The sequence below is a fragment of the Diabrotica virgifera genome, chromosome 6 (assembly GCF_917563875.1).
Source record: "Diabrotica virgifera virgifera chromosome 6, PGI_DIABVI_V3a".
Taxonomy (NCBI): Eukaryota; Metazoa; Arthropoda; class Insecta; order Coleoptera; family Chrysomelidae; genus Diabrotica; species Diabrotica virgifera.
This window is the reverse complement of record NC_065448.1, coordinates 167,818,819-167,844,569: the sequence shown is the minus strand read 5'-3', so window position 1 is coordinate 167,844,569 and position 25,751 is coordinate 167,818,819. Positions and strand designations below refer to the sequence as shown.

The 25,751-nt window shown below is 33.2% G+C and overlaps 1 protein-coding gene and 2 long non-coding RNA genes across 4 annotated transcripts in view; 1 reads left to right on the top strand and 2 right to left on the bottom strand.

Annotated features, from left to right (window-relative positions):
* Positions 1-8,396: 8,396 nt before the first annotated feature.
* The window catches only part of LOC114331569 (leucine-rich repeat-containing protein 58), a 95,814-nt gene continuing 78,459 nt past the window's right edge, over positions 8,397-25,751 (bottom strand). For both annotated transcript variants that reach the window (XM_028281175.2, XM_028281174.2), the window contains exon 5: positions 8,397-8,718. In XM_028281175.2, coding sequence (XP_028136976.1) covers positions 8,531-8,718 — 188 coding nt within the window. In that variant the 3' untranslated portion in view covers positions 8,397-8,530. The remainder of the gene's footprint in view (positions 8,719-25,751) is intronic.
* LOC126886422 (uncharacterized) lies at positions 15,423-15,835 on the bottom strand. Its single transcript, XR_007698610.1, has 2 exons — positions 15,552-15,835; positions 15,423-15,492 (listed from the first exon to the last, which is right to left on the bottom strand). It is a non-coding gene; the product is annotated as an uncharacterized LOC126886422 (long non-coding RNA).
* LOC126886421 (uncharacterized) lies at positions 16,450-16,865 on the top strand. Its single transcript, XR_007698609.1, has 2 exons — positions 16,450-16,733; positions 16,796-16,865. It is a non-coding gene; the product is annotated as an uncharacterized LOC126886421 (long non-coding RNA).

Here is a 25,751-nt window from a genome sequence, read left to right as displayed (position 1 = left end):
ACGATAAGCCAGAAAACTACCGCCCCATAGCTCTACTCAGCATGGTATATAAACTATTAGAAAAGCTTCTCCTCAACAGAATTAGTCACAGGATACTAGAAACTGTCCCCATTGAACAAGCTGGCTTCCGCCCTCATCGAACCACGTGTACGGACCAAGTGCTGTCATTAACAACTTTTATAGAAGCTAGTTTTCAAAAGAAACAAAAGACAGCAACAGTATTTATAGATCTAACAGCAGCATATGATACTGTTTGGAGACAGGGATTAATATATAAACTGGCCCGCATTATCCCCTGCAGAAAGATAATTAACCTCATTGACAACATGCTGACCAACAGAGCCTTCCAGGTTATAATGGGAAAGGAGACGAGTAGACAGATGAAACTTAACAATGGTCTTCCACAGGGTTCTGTCCTTGCCCCTTTACTTTTCAGCCTCTATATTGCTGACATGCCTGAAACCGAATCTCGGAAGTTTGGATATTCTGACGAATGGACCCTTGCAACAAGCCACCAATCGTTAGAAACTACAGAAATCACTCTCACGAATGACTTATCCATCCTCAGCGAATACCTTAAGAAATGGAGACTACAGCCAAGTACTACAAAAACTGAAGTATCAGCTTTTCATCTAAACAAGTTAGCAAACAGAGAATTACGAGTGTATTTTAATAACAAGCTGTTAAAACACAATAAATACCCGAAATACCTTGGGGTTACTCTAGACAGAACGCTCACATTCAGAGAACACCTGACGAAAACAGTAGCAAAATTGAAAACACGCAACAATATAATACATAAACTCTGCGGCACTACATGGGGCTCCACAGCATCAACATTAAGATCCTCTGCTCTTGGCCTGATATATCCGGTGGTAGAATACTGTGCTCCAGTGTGGTTAAATAGCAGGCATACCCACCTGGTCGACACCCAACTAAACCGTACTATGCGTATGATAACAGGCACAATTAAGCCCACCCCTACAATGTGGCTACCTACCCTTAGTAATATAGCACCACCCAACCTACGCCGCGAACATGCATTGGTTAAAGAATATAACAAAATAATGGACAGTCGCCAGCTTCTAGTCCACAACGACATCCCCGATATTCTTGGAAACCGTCTCCGATCCAGGTTACCCCCTCTACAATCTGCTCAAGCGCTGCAGCAATCCAACTTTGACTTAAATACCCGATGGAGAGAAGATTGGGAAAGTAGGACAGATCCGCATTACCATAGTCTACCGGACATCATAGGGAAACCTGGCGAATTTGAACGTCCCCGTAAGATTTGGGCAGCCCTTAATCGAATTCGAACAAACTGTGGAAGATGCGCCGACTCCCTCCACAGATGGGGTAAACTCCCCTCGCCTTCTTGTGACTGCGGCGCTGCAAGACAGACGATCAGTCACATTTAGGTCTGGATCCCCCGTATGAAAAAAAAGTTGATTAATAGCAAGCTGAAAATTTGTTAATAGCTTAAGGGTGTCTGTCGAATAAACTTTGATATATGGGAACACTGAAACAGGGGCAGTTTTAATTGTGGAACAGTTTAAAAATTTGGAACGGTCACAGCACGAAAACGGCACATTTATTTTGTCCGACAGAACAGACTTAAACTCTCCGAACAGAGATTAAACTGTCATGAAAAAATCAGACTGCTATTTATTACCTGTCATAATTCCTGTCATTTGACATATTCTACATGTTCCACTCATTAAAACGCCCATTTGGTGATAAATAGCAGTCTGATTTTTGCATGAGAGTTTAATCTCTGTTCGAAGAGTTTAGGTCTGTTCTGTCGGACAAAATAAATGTGCCGTTTTCGTGCTGTGACCGTTCCAAATTTTTAACCTGTTCTACAATTAAAACTGCCCCTGTTCCAGTGTTCACACATATCAAAGTTTATTCGACTAGACATCCTTAAGCTATTAACAAATTTTCAGCTTGCTATTAATCAACTTTTTTTTCATACGCGGGATCCAGACTTAATTGTTCAGGACTGCCCACGCAGAGCATACACAGGCGACCCTATAGACTTTGTAATGGCAACCGAAGGGTCAATCGAATATATAAAAAAATTGGACATCTGTTTGTGATGCATTGTATAATGCATAAATCTAAATATATTCTGTGATATACTTAAGCCATACGCTAAATAAATAAAATCTATAGTAATTTTCTATTTTTTTCTTTATAAGTTTTCCATATATCCTACTTGTTGTGCCGTATACCCTAATTTCTCTACCGCAATTTTTACACTGATCCTTGCTGTCCTTTTTGTGGATAGTTGACATGATAGATAATTTCCATTACAGTAGAGCGTCGATAATCCGAACTTTCGCTAATCCGGACGCAAAAAAATTATAAAATTAAAAAATATGATCGCGGACCGAATTTTTGGATTTAATATGACAATATGGGCAAAATATGACCGCAGATTTTTGTTTTGTTTATGCAGAAATACATACAATATATTTGTTTATTATGCAGGTGTTTTATTCCTTGTAACTATAAAACGTATGTACATATCTACATATGTACTATGTTTATGAGCTTTGTATGTATTTTGAATATATGTTCGATAATCCGAACTACCCATGTACCAATTAGTTCGAATTATCGACGCTTTACTGTATTTTGGTAATTCGGCACCAGAGTTTTCTTAGCTATTCCTGGAGTTTGTCTATATACTGGCTTTCACTAATTCTGTAGAGATGTCACCAGAACCAGAAGCTTTTCCATTTTTCAGAGATTTGGTTATTTCTTCCATCTCTGATTTACTTATTTGTAATGGTGATGAATTTATATTATACCTATCGTGTTATCTTACATGTTAGTAAATTCTGGTCTTTGTTCTGTTAGTAATTTTTGGAAATATTCTTTCCATTTTTCCGTTATTATTGGTGATATAACGTCTTTTTTCTTATTATTTCTCATATTTTTAATTAATCTTCAATTCTCTTTGCTTCTTCTACCTCCTATGTAGTTGATATTTTTTGGCAGTTCTTTTCCCATGATTCGTTATTTTTCAGTTATCTTTGTTCTTTGGCTTGTGCTTCTTTGTAAACTGTTTTAGATAGTTTTCAATTTTTGTTGTTAAGAATGTTTTGACATTTCCGACGTTTATCTGTAATTTTCTTCTCTACTTCTTTATTCCACTGGTACCGTTTTATTCCTTTATGGTTTTCGTCACATTTCCAAAGTGCTTCTTCTGCTGCTAAATGAATGGACTTTTTGATGTGTTCGTAGTGTTCTTCGGTATTTTCAAAACTACCCATTTCTAATTTTTCGTCTAAGACTTTTTTTATACAGCAGCTTTACACTCTCATGGTTTAAACTGTATAGGTTGTACCGTACTTGTTTTATTAACTGATTTGACTCGATGTGCTCTTTTTCTTTTTCGCGTCTTTTTATTTTTAAAATTCATTAACCGTTTTCGTTTACTGTGTTTCCAATCTTTTGTTCCGAGACTTTGGTTAGGTTTTTTAACATTGTAAAAAATTAGGTTGTGTATCCTTCTCCTATGCGAGTTGCTTCCAATACAGCTAGAGAGTTTCACCTAACCTATTCCCATAACGATTTTTGTAAATTATAACAATTTTCCTTAATCATGTAGTTTATCTCTTAAAAATGTGACAATTTAGTTCTTTCATAACAAAATAGATAAGATGCCAATTAAGGACAGGTCAATAAAACACGTCTAAAATTTAAAAAATTTAATAACATTGTATCACAAATATTTCTTTTCACTTCCAATAGAAGGAATGAAGATAGTAGCGACGAAGAATCTAAGAATAAAAAATATAAAGATAATAAATTGTATTTTGAAAAGAGTAACATGACCAGACGAACACCGAATAAAAGCAACGACACAAATGAAGAGATGATAAAAATGATGCGGGAAGTTGTGGAAAAATGATGAAATTATGGCAGAAATAAGAACCATACGGAAAGACCAAAAGGAAACGATGGAATATATTAAAGAGCTAAAAGAAAAAAACGAAAGACGAAAAATATAAGAAGAAATTCCAAGAAAAATTAGATAATACTCTGAAAGGGAGGGCAAAAACTACAAATATAGAAGAAAAATGGGAGTATCTAAAAACCAGCATAATCAAAGTAGCTGAGGAAACTTGCGGGAAAGCAAAAATAGCAAATACTAACATGAGGAGAACGGAACGGTGGACGGAAGAAATACAAGAGAACATAAAGAACAAAAAAGACAAATGGAAGAGATACCTAAGCACAAAACACCCGGAAGATTACGAGGCATATAAAGAAAAAAAGGAATAAAGAGGTTAAAATAGCGGTGAAAGCAGGAAAGGAAAAGTCATGGGAGAGATTTGGACAAAAAATTATAGGGAAAACCAAAAACTCTTCTATTCTATTCTAAATTTTTACATATCTAGGTTCACTAGTTACCGCAGATAACCATGTCAGCGAAGAAGTTAAGAGCAGAATACCTATTGCCAATAAAACATATAATGGACTCATTAAACATTTAAGATCTAACAACATCACGAAAAAAACCAAATGCAAAATATACAAAACCCTGATAAAACCGGTCCTTATATATGGATCAGAGACATGGACACCGACGAAAAGCGATGAGAACTTATTAGGTACGTTTGAACGAAAAATCCTTAGACACATATACAGCGTGTCTACTTGAGTTGGAAACTTTTTTATTATTAATTTTACGAAAAAAAGTTATTCTTTATAAAAAGTTCTGCATGCCCCAAAACCTAAGATTCAATCATCAGATATCAAATTTTCTGAATATTATACGAGGTATGTCAAAAAATATGAATTTCGGTCAAGGGTAAAGTACCTTTATTTCTCTCAATATCGAAAATTCTTATGATAAAAAGTTGTTTGGAATTAAAAACTAAGATCAAATATGCAATTACATGCTTCTTATTGAAAAAAAAAATTTTCTCAAATTTAAGGATACCCAACATTGTTTTTAATTATTACAAATATGATAACTCGTTTATTATTCATTTTACGAAAAAAAGTTATTCTTCGTAAAAAGCTTTGCATGGTCTAAAATCTAAGACACAACCATGATATATCAACTTTTATTAATTTTATACGAGGTGTGTCAAAAAATATGAAATTCGCTCAATATTATAGCACCTTTATATTTCACAGTATTTCAATTAGAAGGATGTAATTGCATATTGACACATAGTTTTTAGTTCTAAACAACTTTTTTAATAACTGTTTTCAATATTGTGAAAAATAAAGGTACTTTACTCTTGAGTGAAATTCATATTTTTTGACATAACTCGTATAAAATTAATAAAATGTGATATCTGTTGGTTGCATCTTTGGCCTTATAACCTACAGAGCTTTTTATAAAGAATACCTTTTTTTCGTAAAAGTAATAATAAAAGAGTTATCGTATGTGTAATGAATCAAAACGAAGTTAGTATCAATAAATTTGAGAAAAATTTGGAAAATATTTTTTTCCAATTAGAAGCATGTAATTGCATATTTGAGCTTAGTTTTTATTTCCAAACAACTTTTCAGAATAAGCATTTTCGATATTGAGAGAAATAAAGGTACTTTACTCTTGAACGAAGTTCATATTTTTTGACATACCTCGTATAATATTCAGAAAATTTGATATTTTGAGGTTTTGGGGCATGCAGAACTTTTTATAAAGAATAACTTTTTTTCGTAAAATTAATAATAAAAAAGTTTCCCATATGTTTCTGACTCAAGTAGACACGCTGTATAAGGGGGTGAAAGAAAATGACGTATGGCGCAGAAGATATAATTTTGAACTATACGCAGCATACAACGAACCCGACGTCACAACATCCATAAAGATCGGACGTCTGCGCTGGATGGGCCATGTTGAACGAATGTTGGAGACCAAAACACATAATGAAGCAAACACCAGTAGGGAGAAGGTCAAAGTGAAGACCCAAACTTAGATACATGGAACAAGATTTGAAAACACTTGAGATTACCCACTGAAAGAACAAATCAAGGAACAGGACAGAATGGCGGAAAATCCTAGAACAAGCCAGGACCCAAAAAGGGTTGTCGAGCTACTGATGATGGATGATGAAAAACTCTTCTATGGCGCATTAAAACAACTCAGACAAAAGAAAGAGCACACGATGCCGAATATAAAAGACAAGAATGGAAACGTACTAACAAAAGAAAAACAAATAATGGAAAGATGGAGACAAAATTTTAAAGAGCTAACTCATGCAGACACGGACAACATAGGGGAGATACAAGAAAGGAATGAAGAACAACAAGTGGAATCCATAACAAGAGAGGAATTAGAGAAAGCAATAGAAAGAGTAAAATTAGGCAAAGCACCAGGCAAGGATCATATCACCCCGGAAATGATAAAATTCATGGGGACAGAGGGAATGGAATGAACTAATGAATGATATAAATAGAGCAGAATTACCAAAGGACTGGAAGAAAGACATTATATTACCAATACACAAAAAGGGAGACAAGAGAAACTGTAATAATTACCGAGGTATCACCATATCAAGTATCCCTGGGAAGGTATCCGCAAGAATAATAGAGACAAGAATAAAAACCCAAATAGAAACAACTATGGAAGACACACAGTGTGGATTCAGGAAGGACAGAAGCACGCAAGACCTAATATTCACATTAAGACAAGTAAGTGAGAAGGTAATGAAGAAGAATAGAGAGATACATATGTGCTTCATTGACCTGGAAAAGGCGTTTGACAGAATCCGAAGAAAGGACGTATGGAAGACACTAAAAGAAAGGGAAGTCGACATGCAGACACATAATAGAAGTAATAAAGGATATGTACAAAAATAATACAAATACAGTAAGAACCAATAATGAGGAATCCAGAGAATTTACTACAAGTCAAGACGTCAAACAGGGATGCGTGCTGAGTCCACTGCTATTCTCAGTGGTACTGGATTAAGCGATAAAGAAAGCCAAGAGAAGAATGAGAAAACTAACATTAGGATACTGGCAAATGAAATGGTATTGATAGCAGAAAACAGAGAAGACTTAAAGAACAATCTTGAAATCCTAGAAGATCTATCAAACATAAATATGAAAACTAATAGAGACAACAAAAACAATGATAATTTCAAATACAAGGAAGACACGCAATAGAATTAGACGGGAAACAACTAGAGCAAGTGGAATATTTTAAAATACCTAGGAGTAATAATCGAATCAAATGGTAAACAAGACATGAAAATAAAACAGGAAGCTTATTTAACACTATGAAAACAACATTTTTGGGGAAAAAAGAGATACCGGAGAAAGTAAAAACGGCAGTCGTTAAATCAGTAGTTAGACCAACAATCATGTATAGCAGCGAGACATGGACATTGACGGGGAGACAAAAATCCAGAGTCAATGCTATGGAAATGAGGTTCCTGAGGAAAATAGCAAACAGAAAGAGGACAGACAAAATACGAAACGAAACAATTAGACAAAACCTAAAACTAGAACCAATCAATGAAAAAATAGTAGAGGGCAACTTAGATGGTTCGGGTACGTGTGTAGAATGTCGAACGAGAGGCTAACAAAACCAGTGTTCGAAACGAGAGTGCAGGGGAAAAACAAAAGAAGAAGACCAAGAGTTATGTGGGTAGATGAAATCAGGAAAGAAGTCGAGAAGAAGGGATTGACATTGGAAAGTGCAAGAAACCTAACGCAAGATCGGAAAGCATGGAGACTACAATGCCAAACTCAACTCTACCAGCCTTACACCTAAAGGTAGAAAGGCTTAGGACTAAGTAAGTATCTGTTATTTTCTTTATCTACTTCTTCATTCCACCGGTACCGTTTTATTCCTTTATGGTTTTCGTCACATTTCCAAAGCGCTTCTTCTGCTGCTAAATGAATGGAATTTTTGATGCGTTCGTAGTGTTCTTCGGTATTTTCAAAACTACCCATTTCTAATTTTTCGTCTAAAAGTTTTTTATACAGCGGCTTTACACTCTCATGGTTTAAACTGTATAGGTTGTACGGTACTTGTTTTATTAAGTGATTTGACTTGACGTGCTCTGTTTCTTTTTCGCGTCTTTTAATTTTTAAAATTCATTAACCGTTTTCGTTTACTGTGTTTCCAATCTTTTGTTGCGAGACTTTGGTCAGGTTTTTTAACATTGTAAAAATCAGGTTGTGTAACCCCCAACCTGAAGGACCAAGGATTTTACATAAGAGTATCCTTCCTATATGCGAGTTGCTTCCAATACAGCTAGAGAGTTTCACCTAACCTATTCCCATAACGATTTTTGTAAATTATAACAATTTTCCTTAATCATTTAGTTTATCTTTTAAGAATATGACAATTTAGTTCTTTCATAACAAAATAAATAGATAAGATGCCAATTAAGGACAGGTCAATAAAACACATCTAAAAGTTAAAAAATTTAATAACTTGTATCACAAATATTTCTTTTCACTTATAAAGTGTTTCGGAGTTCATGTATTTTTGAACTAAATGCAAAATGTGTTTGGTCCAAGCCAATAGAATCTGTGTGAAGGTTCGTCAACCCAATAAGACTTTCTTCATCATGTAGGATCTCGAGGGTCTATCGATACTTTCGTCCTTCCATTCTCTTACGGAGGCAGTATTGGCACATTTGGAAGAACACAAATATTGGAGCAATGGAATTCTGTACTTCCCACAAAAGTCTACAAACTTGATATGTTCAACACGGTTGTCAAAGTATACACCTACGAAAAAAAAGGAATTTAGTATAAACATCCAAACGTATAGTTTTAACAAAAATTATTCGTGAAATATAACAATTTAGCAGTGGCGGCTCGTGATTTTTACAATAGGGGAGGCTATACCTAACTGTAAAATATCTAGACAAATTTGCACTAGCAAAAAAATGCGCCAAAAAATATAATTTAGGGCCCCATTTTTTTTATTTACATTTCATAATATCATCATAATTCATAATTTCATGATATCATATTTTAAAAATAGTTAGTCTAATTGTAAAAGTTTAATACCAAAGTTTGTGTCGTTTATTTGTTAACAATTCCATATTTGTAAGTAGATATGCATATCAAAATAAATACAGATTTGAAGTTTTGCAGTCCATACAGGATGAGGCTTCACATTTTTTAAGATACTCAACTGAATTTTTTTAATTCTAAACGCGGCCTACTGCGAATTCAAAAACACGATAAATTACCGATATTTTGCTTTGCGTTACAGATATCGGAAAAAGTTATTTGAACAAGTTGTTCCAAATATTAGTCTAACCCCACATACCAAATTTCATAACAAAATTCGCAATTTTAGCTTTTTCATTATTTTTAGTCAGGACCCTAAAACTCGTCCCGAGATGCACGCAACAGAGCCGAGAAGCTACTTAGCCTCCCTTGGTATATCTCCGGGCAGCGTGTGATGGCACCATAGATGCCACTGTTAGGAGACCGCGTCTCCTTAAACGCCTGCTGCGCTGCGCGGTGCATCAGCTACGGAGGCTGCTCCACTTCTCAGATCCGTTCATGCATCTCGGGATAACCCAGGGTCCTGCCTACAATAATAATAAAAAAACTGAGACGCAATCATGCGTTCTAATGCTAATGCTCCGTGCGTATGGATATTTAGTGATAATATGGAATTTACACGTTGTATAATAGTGAGAGTGCTTGTTGTTTTCGCGATCATGATAAAAAAACAGTGTAGCGTGTGTAAAAATTTATGGGGAGGCTAAGCCTCCCTTGCCTCCTCTGACGAGCCGCCACTGCAATTTAGAGATTATTATTTTATCATAACTTTAAATTATTATGTTTAAATTAAAATCGAGAAGCGTGATTGGTTTCTCGTAAATTGTACTGTAAATACAAAACTCTATCGAGTTGTGGGATACTAAAATAAACACCCGGGAAAAATAAAAGAATTGATTTGAAATTAATACAATATGAATAACTTTTACAGTGAACAAGTGTGGAATTTAAATAATATGTATTACAATTCGAATTCTGCTGAAATAGTAATATTTTGCCATAGCTCCATTATTATTAATCACTTCTTGTAATCTCCTGGGTACTGAGAAATAAATTTAGTTATTTTTCATCTTCGTCCAAGCTTTCCCAGGTTTCTTCAATGATGGTCAATTGGTAGTGATAAAAATAATACCTATCTAAAACCTTTATACATTTTTAAACGTCATTTTTTTGTATTTAGATTTAGTGCAATTCCGTTATCTGTTATGGCAACAATGAAGTGATTCACGAACTATTGTATCCAGTCTGAACACAGATAGCACATGACATCCCGAGGACATCCGTTTCAGGTCCCAATTAAGTCCGAATGTACGGGGACCTCAATCGGACGTTCCCAGGAATTACAAATCCAGACGTCCCCAGGGAGTACGATTACGGACGTCCCCAGGAAGTAAGATTACGGACGTCCCTAGGAATTACGAATCCAGACCAGTTCAGGAATGGATCTAATAACCTTCAGTTATTTGCCATTTGCAGTGTTGCCATACTTTAATTGCTTGATTCTTGTATAATTCCAATCAATGGTATAATATACAAGAATAGTAAGATTAATATATAGAGATAGATTTATAATCTAAACAAAACTTATTCAGTTTATCTTCATTTATCAGTTGATGTTCCTTTTTATAACAGTGTTGGTTAACTTTGAATATAATCTACTGAATAATTTAAATTTCAATTAATGTCTTAATAGTAATCATTAATAAAAAGAATTTAAATTATCTTTTGATTTAAAAACATTTATACAGTTGATCTTTATTTATCTTTTTTTGTAACAATTTTAATGAACTTTGATTTAAAATGCCTCTTTTGAGTTTTTTCTATCCAGTATTTACACGGATATTGTACTATTTACTTTTCCAAACTTTATTTTTTTGGTGCTTCAGAACTATTGAAGCAGCTATTTTTAAATGTAACTTTATGTGACGTGGTTATGTTTGTGAAAAAATTGAGGATACGGCAACGGTGTCATATTATGTCAAGCTAGAACCCTGCCTGGTCAATCATAGGATAGGGATTAGATTAACCGTTATAGAAGGAATGTTAGGTTCTATTCATTCTCATTCTACAAAAGATTAATAACTTTCTAATGCAAACAGAGACAGAGGAACAATAATTTGTACAGCTAGATACAATACTTCAGCAAAAACCCGATTTTAATCATGGCATAAGTGTTTTTATATAAGGTAGGAACTTAGGTATATTCTTTATCTACGATTGTAGGTAAAAGAATTATCAAAATTTGGAGGAGAAGGAACATAAAAAGACGTCTTAAAAGACGTCATTGTTTGTTAAATTTTAATAAAAAATTGTTTGATATATAGGTAATAGGTAATGTGTTTTTTCATTTTAAATGCAGATTTCATCTTTAAAAATTATGAGTAAATTTATATAAAATAATTTTAGACTTTTTTAACATTGTTTAATAGTAATTAAACGCCATGTTTAAAATTTCTGAAAACATTTTCCATAATGCCCTAAAAAGGTTTGGTCGGAGGTTCCAAGGAGGTTTTGGACGACCGTCCCAAGGAGGTTTTAGTCGGACGTCCCCAGGAGAGTTCGGTCGGACGTCCTGGGCACGGATGATTTTGTAACATCGGACGTTCTCGGTACGTATCGAGGATTTCCCAGGACCTGAAACGTACGTCCTCAGGAGGTACGAATGTCCTAGTGGTACATCCCGGGTACGTCCCAGGGATGTACTTGTGCTGTTTGTAAACGTTTACATTGGGAAAAAAAAGTGTACCAGTTTTTTATGACTGGAAGTGTACAAAACAATAATTAAAGATACTAATGTTCTCAGAATATAAAAGGAATATATTGGTCATATCTTGAACCAGAAATTTAACATGTGAAAGGTTTGCACAGGATGGATGTCGCGTACGTTTAATGTATATCACAAATACATTAATTCACTTAACATTTTTCGGAAAAAGCTTGGACGTTTTAAAAACCCAAAATCCTTTTTCGAAATTTCGATACGATGAATCAAACATATATTCACCGCTTTACACCCTAAATCAAATGTAACGGGATTTAACTCAGTGTTCAGAAACTTCTAAAAAATCCTTTTTAAAAAGATTAACTATTTAATACGATCTTGTTTATGTTACATAATAGAATCGATGTATTACAAGTATCTGACCAAAAGAAATCCCGCCGAGTAAGCAGAATCGTATTATGATAGATATCATACTTGCGAAGTCGAATTGAAAGTGAAAACATAAACAAGCACGCAGGTATAAAATAACACGAGATTACTAATTCTAATTAGTCAGTCAGATTACGGGGAGAGTTTCAACTAAGTTTGGGGTTTGCTACCGTTTAGAATAGAATAATAGTCATTGTCGTCATCAGCTGGGTACAAGACATTGAATTTAACCAACAAGTAGATATGAGTAAATAAGTGTATTCCTGATAACCAACTCCACATAAGGGCACATATCCATCCTTTATTACCAAAAAAAAACAATTTAAGAAGAATGGAAACCGTATGGGAAACCGATGTCTAGGCTATTGATTATGTATTTTAGAAAGGAACTACAACGTTAACGAGGTTTTATTGTTTAATATAATCAATGGACCTTTAAATATGAAAAAACCGCTACCATTTAAAGGGGTGCTTTTTGAGAAAGGGGCGAATTAGTCCCTAGGCTCAGGGTGAACTAGGGTGAGTTCTATGCACTTTTGGCACAAACACGTCTACAGGAAAATTGTTCGAGGTTAAATTTACTATCAAAATATCACATTTTAAGTCAAAAATATTTTTTTTTTGCAAAAATATATTCAAAAGAAAATCACGAGAACAACACGAAAGATAGCAATTTTGTTTTTTGTCCCATAACTTTTTCCCATTGGGATATAGGTAGGTATAGTCTGTTCGCTAAACTCAGACGCAACTTTCTAGATATTTTAGTCGGTAATTTTGCCAATTTTAATAAAATTGGCAAAAAATAATTACTAAATAGTTAATAATCACTAAATAGTTAGTAATTTTGCCAATTTTTGCAAAATTGGCAAAAAACAAAAAAATTATCCACTAAAATATCTAGCCAGTTGCGTCTGAGTTTAGCGAACCGACTATATAGGCATTGCTTCATAGAAAAAAATCTTCCGTCCTTCCTTTTTAAGATGGTGTTTTCTAGAATTCTCTATAATTTATAGTTTACAAAATATGATTTTTCAAAGTTCGTTACTCACAGCGATTTTGGCCCACTTTCCTTGTTACTTCGCAAACACTGTTCTGTAACTTTTTTCTACGCATCTTTAGGTATATGCAAGGTACAGCTGGTTCCTAAAAAAACTGATACGACTCTTAAAGCGTATTTTGTAGAAAATTTAGCAGTGTATTTTGAAGGATAAATACTTATTATTTACATACTGTCACTGTCACTGCTAAATCTTAAAATTTGTCAGATAACTTATTCTGTTCAACCTCAAAAAATGGCTCCACATGCTAGCAAAGAACTAAAAGCAAGAATTGTAACGAAATTAGAAGATGGTTGGTCACTATCTGCCGTAGAGAACCATTTTAACGTAAGCAAAACAATAGTTTTTAATATTAATAAAATATGGAAAGAACAAGAAACTCTCTAAAGAAAGCAAGGATCTGGAAGAACAAAAATATCTACCGCTCATAAAGATCGTACGCTTTTGAAGAGATTAGAAGAGAATCCTTTTGAAGATGCGAAAACTGCAAGAATCATGTCACAGTTTCCGGGAAGAAAGACAACAACTTGGGGCAGAATTAAAGCATCGCATCTTAGGTACCGAACTGCAGCAAAAATTACTTGGTTATGAATAATTATTACAATTTTTTATTTTTTTTACTTAATAATTATTACAATTTATGAATTAACATATTATGTAATCAGTTGTTTGTTGTTTGTTTGTTTATTTTATTATTTGTCTGTCATAATAAATATAATATAACGTCAGACCAATCAAATACACTGCTCAAAATGATCAAATCTTACTAAGAGTCGTATCAGTTTTTTTAGGAACCAGTGAACCAGCTGTACATTTAGTAGGAAGAAAAGTCAATTACCTTTAATGGTCTATTGTAGAAGGCTGTGTTACTATTTTTAAGCAAGATGTGGTTTTTGGAAATTTTTTACTATTAATGAATCTTGATATATTTGTCGATTATTTTTAAATTTCTCATTGTAACTTTTTTTATTGTATATTTAGTTATATACATTGTGCAATAAGAAAGAAAGCCTATTTTCTTTGCTTAAAAATGGTGTATTGTAAAAAATTCTAGGACTATTTTTAAATAAGATATGATTTCTCAAAATGTGACATATACACATGCTACAGGTCCCACTAAGTTGAAACCATATGGAAAACATTTTCAACGAGAACATTTCGTTTATAAATTCGCAAAAGTGTGTGTGTGTTATTGCGTTGCCGCTCCTGTAATACTCAGATCAGATTTATCAATGGATTCTTACGTAGGTTTTTCTTTTGAATCCAAATCTGAAAACGGCATTTCGATATTTCTAACCGTCTTCGAGATAATCGACTTCAAAGTCTAAAATGTGACGTCACAATCGTTTTATTTTCTGCCGACACATTACACGTCCAGCTGAAATCGTTGCTATTAAGTAGGCTAGTTTTTTAATCTCAATTTGTTAAGCAAAGCATAGGTTATTTACATTTGAGTTTGACACTTCGTGAATGTCAAACTAAATTTTAAATTAAGTATTCATAAAACATCAATGAGATTTGATAGTGAATTTAATTATTATATAAAATAAATAAGATGTTCAAAAATACAATTTGAGTATATTTTAAAAGCAATAATTATTTATTAACAGCTTTAAAAAGGTTTATACGGGTATTCTCCTTTTCATGAACATTTTTCAGTGCGTCACAAATTATAGAAAAAAAGGTAAGTCCGTGATAATACATATTTATGACATTTATTCTAACGTGACATTTTAGTTAAATCTGACAGTTGTCAAATTTTATTTTCAATTTGGAATAAAACCAAATCAATTGTGTCTATTGCATTTATAAAATGGTATTTTCTTTCATTTGTATAGTCTTATAAATTGTACAGATTATATTGATAATATTATTATTTTATTTAATAAATAATTCTTTTTTGATTATGGCGCCATCTATCGACAACTAGAATAATCACCGAACTAGAATAATTACCGAAGTATTCCCAGACGTGCCTTTTTTTCTGTCACATACAATTTAATGCGTTAGAGAGAAATCGAAAAACTGTGACGCACTGAAAGATGATCATGAGAAAAAGAATATACGGCCTCCCCTTTATGATACATGGACTGTTCCATTTGCTACGAAATTAAAATACCTATAGTCGGTTCGCTAAACTCGACACAACTGGCTAGTAATTTTAGTATGTAATTTTTTTTTGAGGAAATAAAAAATGTAGTATATCAAAGTGTGTAAATAATTTATTTCTTTAGCTGAGCGCTTTCGACATAAATGTCATCATCGGAGCTAATGCTAAAATAAAAAAGAGGTCTTGTAAGAAAAAGAAGTACAAAACTCTTTTTTTTACTTACGTCAATTGTTAAAAAAGTACCGCTACAAAATTGAGGTGTTAACATTTGCATCTTGTGAAAATAACTTTTGGTTGGATATCCTCCGTACAACCCCAAACAGCAAAAACAGAAAAACGGCCACATTACACGTTACACAAACACAAAAAGAATTTTTTCATGGTATAGGTATCACCCATCCATTGTTGGCCTAGTAGAAACAGCTGACTGACAAAGTCGGATATTTAAATCTGCTTTTATCTGTTCTGCGTTGACGTATGACATCTGACATTAAATTCTGAATAATTTTAACATTTTTGAAAGAAAAATTAAAAAATTTTTAAAAATTTTTTAAGGAAATGTACCTTAGATGTTTGTACTAATCAACTAATAAATTAATTGATAACATGATTGATTTTAAGACTAATTGGCCCAACATACATACACACCTTGTCAGATAAAAAATAAAAACAGGAAGTAATGAGGAAGATCAGTTTTTAATGGTGAATTCTCAAATTCAATATTCTAGGAGATATTAGATCATTGAAATTATAGATTGAGATAATATTAGATTGTTGTTGTTATTCATCTTTTGTAAATTATGTAAGTCTGTTTACAAAAGTGTAAGTGTGTTTACAAAAGATGAATAACAACAACAATCTAATATTATCTCAATCTATAATTTCAATGATCTAATATCTCCTAGAATATTGAATTTGAGAATTCACCATTAAAAACTGATCTTCCTCATTACTTCCTGTTTTTATTTTTTATCTGACAAGGTGTGTATGTATGTTGGGCCAATTAGTCTTAAAATCAATCATGTTATCAATTAATTTATTAGTTGATTAGTACAAACATCTAAGGTACTTTCCCTAAAAATTTTTTAAAAATTTTTTAATTTTTCTTTCAAAAATGTTAAAATTATTCAGAATTTAATGTCAGATGTCATACGTCAACGCAGAACAGATAAAAGCAGATTTAAATATCCGACTTTGTCAGTCAGCTGTTTCTACTAGGCCAACAATGGATGGGTGACACCTATACCATGAAAAAATTCTTTTTGTGTTTGTGTAACGTGTAATGTGGCCGTTTTTCTGTTTTTGCTGTTTGGGGTTGTACGGAGGATATCCAACCAAAAGTTATTTTCACAAGATGCAAATGTTAACACCTCAATTTTGTAGCGGTACTTTTTTAACAATTGACGTAAGTAAAAAAAAAAGAGTTTTGTACTTCTTTTTCTTACAAGACCTCTTTTTTTATTTTAGCATTAGCTCCGATGATGACATTTATGTCGAAAGCGCTCAGCTAAAGAAATAAATTATTTACACACTTTGATATACTACATTTTTTATTTCCTCTATTCATTCAAGTGTGTACAAACTTATCAGTCTTTCAACTATAATTTTTTTTTGTTTTCGCGAATTTTGCCAAAATTGACAAAATTACTAATTATTTAGTAATTATTAACTAATTAGTAATTTTTTTTTGCCAAATTGGCAAATTATTGACTGAAATCACTAACCAGTTGTGTCTGAGTTTAGCGAACCGACAGTATATGAAATAATATTGTTTGGTATAAAAAATTATGGTCTGATATGTGCAATTACATCCTTCTAATGGAAAAAAATATTTGAAGATTTTTCTCAAATTATGGATACCAACAACATTTTCATTTATAACTCTTTTATTTTTAATTTGACGAAGAAAAGTTATTCTTCATAAAAACCTCTTTATGTTCTAAGATTTATAATGCAACCTATATGTAAAATTTTATTAATTTTATACGAGGTACTTATATAAAAAATATGAATTTCGATCAAAAGTAAACTACCTTTATAGTTCATAACATTTAAATTAGAATGATATAATTGCACATTAAAACATAATTATTAATTATAAATTACTTTTCATAATAGCAATTTTCCATATTATGAATTAAAATACGTAAATAAACAAAGTTTTCGTTATGATAATGCTCGCATTTTCAGTTTGTTATTATTAAATTTATGAAAAAAAAATTATTCTTTATAAAATGCTCTGCATAATCTAAGACCTAAGATGCAATCATCATGTATAAATTATTATCAATAGTGTACGAGGTATGTTAAAAACATGAATTTCGCTCAGGAGTAAAGTACAGTAAAACCTCGATATAAGGGACCTCTATTTAACGGACTTCGGTTATAACGGACAAAAAATCCGTTCAAAATTTAATGAAATTAAAAATGTCCTATTAATGTTATACGCGCTTAACCTGTCACATACCAAGATACATTGAATACCAACGGGGTCTGAACCCCAAACGCTACACCTACGTACAAACTTTGGTTGTATGTTTTTGCCAAAAAATACAACGTCGCTTATTCAAACAATTGATCAGGGAACAATTACTCAGGGAACGTTTGGTAAACCAAACGAATATCTCACAGAAAATTTTTAGATGATGTAATGGCTGATTTGCATGATGAAGATAATGCAGAAAATACAAGAGGGCAGCGTATCTTGCAAAAGAAAAATTTATTTGATGGCCAAGAAGCAGACATAGGTTTAGAAGGGTTGGAAATTCCTGATTTTTGTAGGACAATACATAATAATGCCGGAGAAGAAGTAGGTAGCTAAGAAAGATGTTTTACAATGTCTAGAAGTAGATGAAGGGGACCCCGGGTATAATATCATGACTGAAAGTGAAATAGCAGATGAAATTTTGAAACTAAAAAATGAGGATGGTTGTGAAGATAGCAAAGAAAACAAAACAACACTGCCAAAAATGAAGATATCAGAGGTAAGATCGCATCTCGACGATCTAATAACATTTTGATTATTCGTCAGATAACGAAGTTCACTGTATTATACGCAATTTCGTAATTTTAGAGAGTTTATTATAAAAAAAAACAGCAAACTTCAAAAGTACAAACAAAACTTGATTTGTTTTTCAAAGCAGGATTACCGAAAGCAAGCGCGTCGAGTGCATATTTTCAAAATCAAGTTTTTTTATATTTATTTTAAACCTATTTTTATATAACGGACTTTCGGCTTTAACGGACCCCCCCCCCCAATTAGTCCGTTATATCGAGGTTTTACTGTACCTTTATATTTCACAATATCGAAAAGTGATATTAAGAAAAGTTATTTGGAATTAAAAATTATGTTATAATATGTATACCTATATTCTTCTAATTATATTCTTCTAATTGAAAAAAATAAAAAATTAAAATTTTTCTCAAATTACAGATAACCTTGGATATCCTACGGATATCTTGTTTATAAATAATCCTAGAATTTTTTGCAATACACCATTTTAAAGTAAAGAAAATAAGCTTTTTTCTACTGCACAATGTATATACCTAAATGTACAAGAAAGTCATTAAAAGTATAAAACCTTGAAAAATTATAACTTGCTTAAAAATAGTCACACAACCATATACAATATACTATTTTAAAGACAATGGACTTCTATTTCTACTAAACCTACCATTACATATATCTAGAAATGCGTAGAAAAAAGTTACAGAACAATGTTTGCAACATAATGGGGAAAATGGCCCAAAAATGCTGTGAGCGGCTAAATTTGAAAAATCCTATTTCGGAAAATATAAATCCTAGTGACTTTTACTAAACGTTATTTTAAAGAGAAAGGACTGACGTTATTTTTCGCTGAAGCAATATCTACATATACCTATATCCCTGAGGAAAAAAGTTATGGGACAAAGAACAAAATTGCTTTCTTTGGTGTTTTTTCTTGCTTTTCTTTTGAATATATTTTTGTAAAAAAAATATTTTTACTTTAAAATATGAAATTTCGATAGTAAATTTAACCTGGAACAATTTTCCTGTAGACGTGTTTGTGCCAAAAGTGCATAGAACTCACCCCAGTTCACCCTGAGCCTAGGGACTAATTCGCCCCTTTCTCAAAAACGCACCCATTTAAATGGTAGCACTCCGCGGTTTTTTCAAATATAGAGGTCCATTTACCATATGAGATAATAAAATCTCATTAACGTTGTAGTTCCTTTTAGCTCTCTTATTTTGAATATAATCAATAGCCTAGTCGTGCGGTGTGAAAATATTTTCGTTCATGTTTCTATCTTGAAAAAGGTAAAGCCATAACTGCGTATGGGTTAATATACCCATAAATGATGTAAGCACTTGTAAAAAGAGACCCGGCTTGAGGAAAAAAATCCTTTTCCGTCAGGACAATGCATCTGTCCACAAAGGTTACTTGGCAGTGGGGAAATTAAGTGATCTGCACTATAAGCTACTGGAACGGCAATCCTATTACCCAGATTTCAGACCCAGAGACATTTATGCCCAAAATTAAGATTTTGCCTGCTCGGTAGCGCCTTTCATTGTAAAAACTATTGCGGTTCTAAAAGAGTACTTTGCAGTTTTTTCACAAAGAGGATAACGGCGTTCCACGAAATGTATTGATATAAAAAAATTATACACTCCTTGTGTTCCTGCCTTATCTTCATATCCAACCATAATTAATACTTCGATTCTTTGTATTTTCGTTAATGGGCCATTAGTTATTGCCATAACTAGTCCTTATAAAAAAAATGCAAAGAACTGATTTAAATTTGTCCTAAGCTAACTCGATTTTTAAAAACTTTCTTCATGTGCTCATCCTTTAAGTACATTGGCGATCATCATGGCCCATTTAACTCTGTCTGCAGAGGTTCTGAAGAACTCTATTGTGGTTTTTCCACTCCACTGCTTTAAAATTTTCAACCAGGACGTGTGTCGTCTTCCCTGTCCTCTCTTTCCTTCCACTTTCCTTTGTATAACTAATCACATCAAATCATATTTTTCATTTCTTATTATGTCACCAAAGTAGCTCATTTTTCTTTCCTTCATAGTGTTAAGTATTTCTTTTTCCATCTTTCTTAAGGCCATCGGTACATAATTCGCAAATATTTTACGGCTATCCCTACTTTTTCTGTCTTTACACGGCAAATTACGTATATTAAAATTCAAACTGGTATGGATATGTAAACATTACTAGAATGTCATTCTACTTGACAATGTCATCATTAACTTTAAAGAGATGGCTTTTGAATATTCTCGGATAACTGTTATTTGTATAATTGCAAATTATTCTTCTTCTTCTTTTACTTCTTGGAGATCTTTCGATCGGTTTAATTCTGAAGCTGCCTCTGGTTAATTTCCTGGGAGGTAGATTGCCAACTATCCCTCCATCTCTTAGGTGGTCTTACGGGGGGTCTTGAACCGGGCGGGTTGTTTTCTAGGGCAATTTTTGGGAGTCTATTCTCATCCATTCGTCTTACATGGTTGTACCACATCCTCTTGCGCTGCCTTCCCCATCTTACAATATCTTGAATTTTGCATTGCTCTCTAATGTCTGCATTTCTTACTCTGTCTCTTCTTGTGTTCCCCACTATTGTTCTTACGGTTTTCATTTCGGCAACTCTTAGCATCTGTTTCGTTTTGTTGGTGTCTTCGCGCACTTCTATGCCATATGTCATGATCGGTCGTATGTAAGTCTTGTAGATTCTAATTTTACTATCTGTGCGCATATACGGATTTGACCAGACTATCTCCCGCAGACATCCTGACAATGCAGATGCTTTGTTGATCTGACTCCTCAGGTCCTTTACTGGGTCGTGAGTGCTTGATATATCTATGCCCAGATATCTGAATTGCATCACCTGTTCTATGGGGTTGTTCTCAACCACTAACTTACATCTGAGCGGATCTTTTGCTATTGTCATACATTTAGTTTTGTGGGTAGAAATGTTCATATTTAGTTGGCGGCTTACTTGAAAGAACTGAAAGAGCTGTCTCTGAAGATCATCTTCTGATTCAGCAATAATTGCTGCATCATCTGCGTAACACACCTTACCAATTCTTTTGTTGCCCATTCTATATCCGAGATTAAGAGATGTTACTTTGTTTATAATTTTGCCCTTGAGTAGGTTAAACAAGAAGGGACTTAAACTGTCTCCTTGTCTAATTCCTCCCAGTGTTGGAATATTTTCAGTGAACTGGTCTTCTGCTCTAACTTTGGTTACGTTGTTGTTATTTAGGTTATGGACTATCTTTGTTATGCTGGTTGGTGTTTTATTTTCTATTGCTATATTTAGAATGTCTCCCAGGCGAACTTTGTCAAACGCCTTCGTCAGATCAATGAAGCAAATATACGCTGACATGCCGAACTCTATATTATTAATTCAGTTAATAAATGTGATAATTTTTAAACTAACATGACATGGTGTACATTTTTTTCGAATCCTGAAAAAACTAATAAATATTTTTAAAAAATTTAAACGCAGAATGAAACACTAAATTATTATCGAGGGCCGAAAGTCCCTTAGAATAAATAAAAAATTTCTTTTGAATAAGATATTTGAAATTAAAAATCACACTACATTTTATCATAGTTTTCCCCCCCTGTAATTTATTAAAATAAACATTATAGAAGTTTTCAGGGACTTTCGGTCCTCGGTAAGAACGTAATCTTTCATTATGCGTTTAAATTTTTCAAAAATACTTTATTAGTTTCTTCAGGATTCGAAAAAAATGAATCCCCATTTGAATAGCATTGCAGCCGAAAATACGTACCCATTCCCTTAATATTGCCGTGTTTGTTACGTGTTGTGTCTATGGTATTTTCCACATTCTTCGGTAACACCACATCTCAAAGCTGGCAAGTCTTTTTTCCACTGGCAGTTTTCCATTGCATAATACTGTTTTCATCTTACTGAAAGCGCTTTTGGCAATCTCAATCAATTTATTTGTTTTTTCATACTAGTAGAAAGAACAACAGTACTGAACATTTAAAAATATAAGCTTCTAAAACCTCAAGTGTTTTAATAGTCGAAAAAATTAGGGATTGATTTACTTCTTGTTTAATTCAATACATTTTAAGAAATCAATGAGGATGATCCAGGTTTACAGGTTTTAATAAATATACACTAGGAAAAATGAAAGAATGCCCATGCGTCATCGATGATATGCATACGAATCAAATCAAAAATTTCTAATGTCTGTCCCACCTTGACTTTACAGTTCACGAACATACGGCAATACAATCCTCATGGGAGTTTTTAGCGCGGCGATGCCGATTTTCTTCAAAAGAATTTTCAATCGGACATTATTAAGGTCCTAAAAATGTAGGTCCCTAAAAATTTTAAATTAAAACTAACCCGTTACAGTCAAGTAAAACAATATTTTCATTGTTTTTTTGTGAGTGATAGTCATTTTCGAAAAATAATCAGCAATTTTATAATCGCGATATGCGTAATAACTTTTTTTGGTTAAGAATGCTAGAATATTCAACATTAAAAGTGGATGTTGTTCTATGGTTGTTAATTTATGTATTGACAGTACTTATAGACAGTTCTGAAGTGATGTCAAGAAAAATATAAAATGGTTTGTCAGTCAAGTTTAAAGTTTTATATTGTCCTACCAGGTCCTACAGTTGAGAATAAATGAAGTATAATTGTTGATGGTCAGTTCACCTAAATTAAATTATAACAAAGAATATCAAATAAGCTTAAAATTATTACTGATTATTTCATTCATAGGAGATTCTGACTAAAGAAATCTGAATTAAATTGATAATTTTTGATAATTGCCCGTCGTTAAGTATATTACGTCAGATGCCCTTCGTTACTACGAAAAAATACATTCAGTGACATTAATGACAATTAATGTTTTAAAAATTATAAAAGTGATGACTTTCAATCGTCAAATATTTATAAAAACTTTGTGTGTAATTGTACTAATTTGTACTTACATAAATAAATTACAATAAAATTTTGGTTTTGAACAGTTTTATTCATGAAATAATCGCAACAAATTGCACTCGAACTCTAAAATTAATATAGAATTTTTGCCCTCGTGACACTTTGACATAATTTTACTCGCCTTTGGCTCGTGAAATTAAAACTGTCAAAGTGTCACTCGGGAAAAATTCAATAATTTTGGAGCTGTTGTGCAATTACTACTGATAACATTGTATTGAGTAACTCATTGCAGTTTATTGTTATTCTTAATGACTGATTTCCAAGATGAAATTAATGTCATTTTAATGTGTTTACACCCTACGACAGTGGCAGTGAAAGTGAGGAAGACGATATTATAGAAAGAAGCTAAAATATAGTTTAAATGTATGTCAATTATTTCTGTAGGTACCTACGTATTTATTAAGGTTTAACATATTTATGCGCTTAAATACATTATTATATAAATGTTTTATACAAAATTATTTTTATTTTGTTCACATAAAGGTATTTTTCGAAAAAAAAAAATGATTTAGAACCCCTGACAGCCACAAAATGTCAATAATATTAATTCCTAATTTATTAATAGTTATCCTATAGAAAAAAGTATGTTTGCTTAAAAACTGTTTCTGATAAAATTTGGCATCACTGTTGGTCATAAGAACCTGTACTGTAAAGTCAAGGTGTCGGGGTGTAACGCCAATATCAAGTACAGTGGTCTAGCTATCTTTGTCTGTCGAGCGAGTGTGAGCGTATCTACCAAGAGGTGGGAGTAATGGAACGACAGTGACACAGAGGCGGCAGCCATCATATGCTAGAGAGAGAAAGCTAAGCGCCGATAGAGGGAGATAGATAGACCACCGACCCGAACTGCTCCGCGTTACGCTATTTTTCGGACCTGGCCTAATCTATTGTGTTATTATATCTATGGACGCACATTAGTCAAAACAACGTCTAAACTAAGTTAATACTGTAAAAAACGGATGTGACACTACCCCACCGTACGATTTTTCGCTATGGTAAATGTGTCAAAAATTTGTTGTGTTATTCTTTTTCTGATAATACCTATATATTTATTGGTAATAAATGTTACTTTTACTACCGTAATTAATTATTTGATATAGATTAATAATACAACAATAATGAGTAAGCAAATATAGTACAGTGGAATCGCGAGTATCCGAGCTAATTGGGACCGCGCATACCTCGGATACCGAAAAACTCGAATAACGCGGAGATCGGGTATTTGCTTAAAATAAGCGAAAGTCAAAATTTATGACGTATGTAATTAGTTTATTATGTAAAATTGAAGTAAACCTGTATATAGAGTAGGTATATTGTTAAAATACATACATAGATAGGAAAACATGTACATACGTAATGGATCATTTTCATGTTTTAAAAAAGTCTGATAGATTTCTGCGTCAACTTCTGGCCTCGTTTTGACGCTGCGATGTTGCGCCAACGCTGAAGATGAAGGACATCGGTAGGGGTTGACTCTTCCTGTTGCTCAATGCAGGCGAGGGCAGCTCCAATCGCCTTCATTCCTTCGGAGTGAGAAATTTTCTCGATTATCTCATCTGTGTCATCCTCAGTGACATTGTGTGGGTTGATAAGCATGTTGGCGATTGCATCATCAGTCAGTTCCATTCGCTGATCCTGCATAATCCACTCGTTGACATCTTCATCATTTATCGGCAGTTCCGTTGGTAACTGATTATCGAGGTCTGCTATTTCAGCAATACAATTATTATTTTTTTCATCACTTTTTGCTTCAATTTGACATGACTTTTGCAAAGTTGATACTCTCACATCATCCCACGCTGAAGCTATCCAGTAAGACACATCCTTAACGGTGATCTTATTAAGGGCTGCTGTCACAGTCATTCCCTCATCCAACCAGGTCAACAACACTTGGAGAAGCCTTCGACGATAGTTCCGTTTCATAGCCTCTAAAACTCCTTGGTCCAGAGGTTGAATGAGAGATGTGACGTTTGGTGGCAAGAACACAACTTTAATGTCACCGCTAACCAACGAACTTGCATCTGGATGAGATGGCGCGTTGTCCAAAAGAAGAATAGCTTTTCTTGGTAGATTTTTCTTTTTTAAGTAGGCCTCAACAACGCAAACGAACTCGTCAAAAAACCAATCTTCAAAAATTTGGCTCTTTGAAAATTTTTTCAAAAATTTACTACCTCGGTTAATCCAGTGGCTCGGTTAGTCGGGACTCGGATAATCGCGATTCCACTGTATTATGAATTTTTCCATGTTAAAGTTGCCGGACGTAAATAGTAACAGGAATTTAAAAAATGTCGTTTATGTCAGCTGCATTAAGTGACTTAAATGAAAGTAAACTTAATGGATTCATATCATTTTGGTATCCAGATAATTTTCCAGACATTATCTGCAAATAAATGTACATTCGCAAAAATATACTAATCTGTAATTTTATACACTATGATTGAAAAGTCAGAGTAAT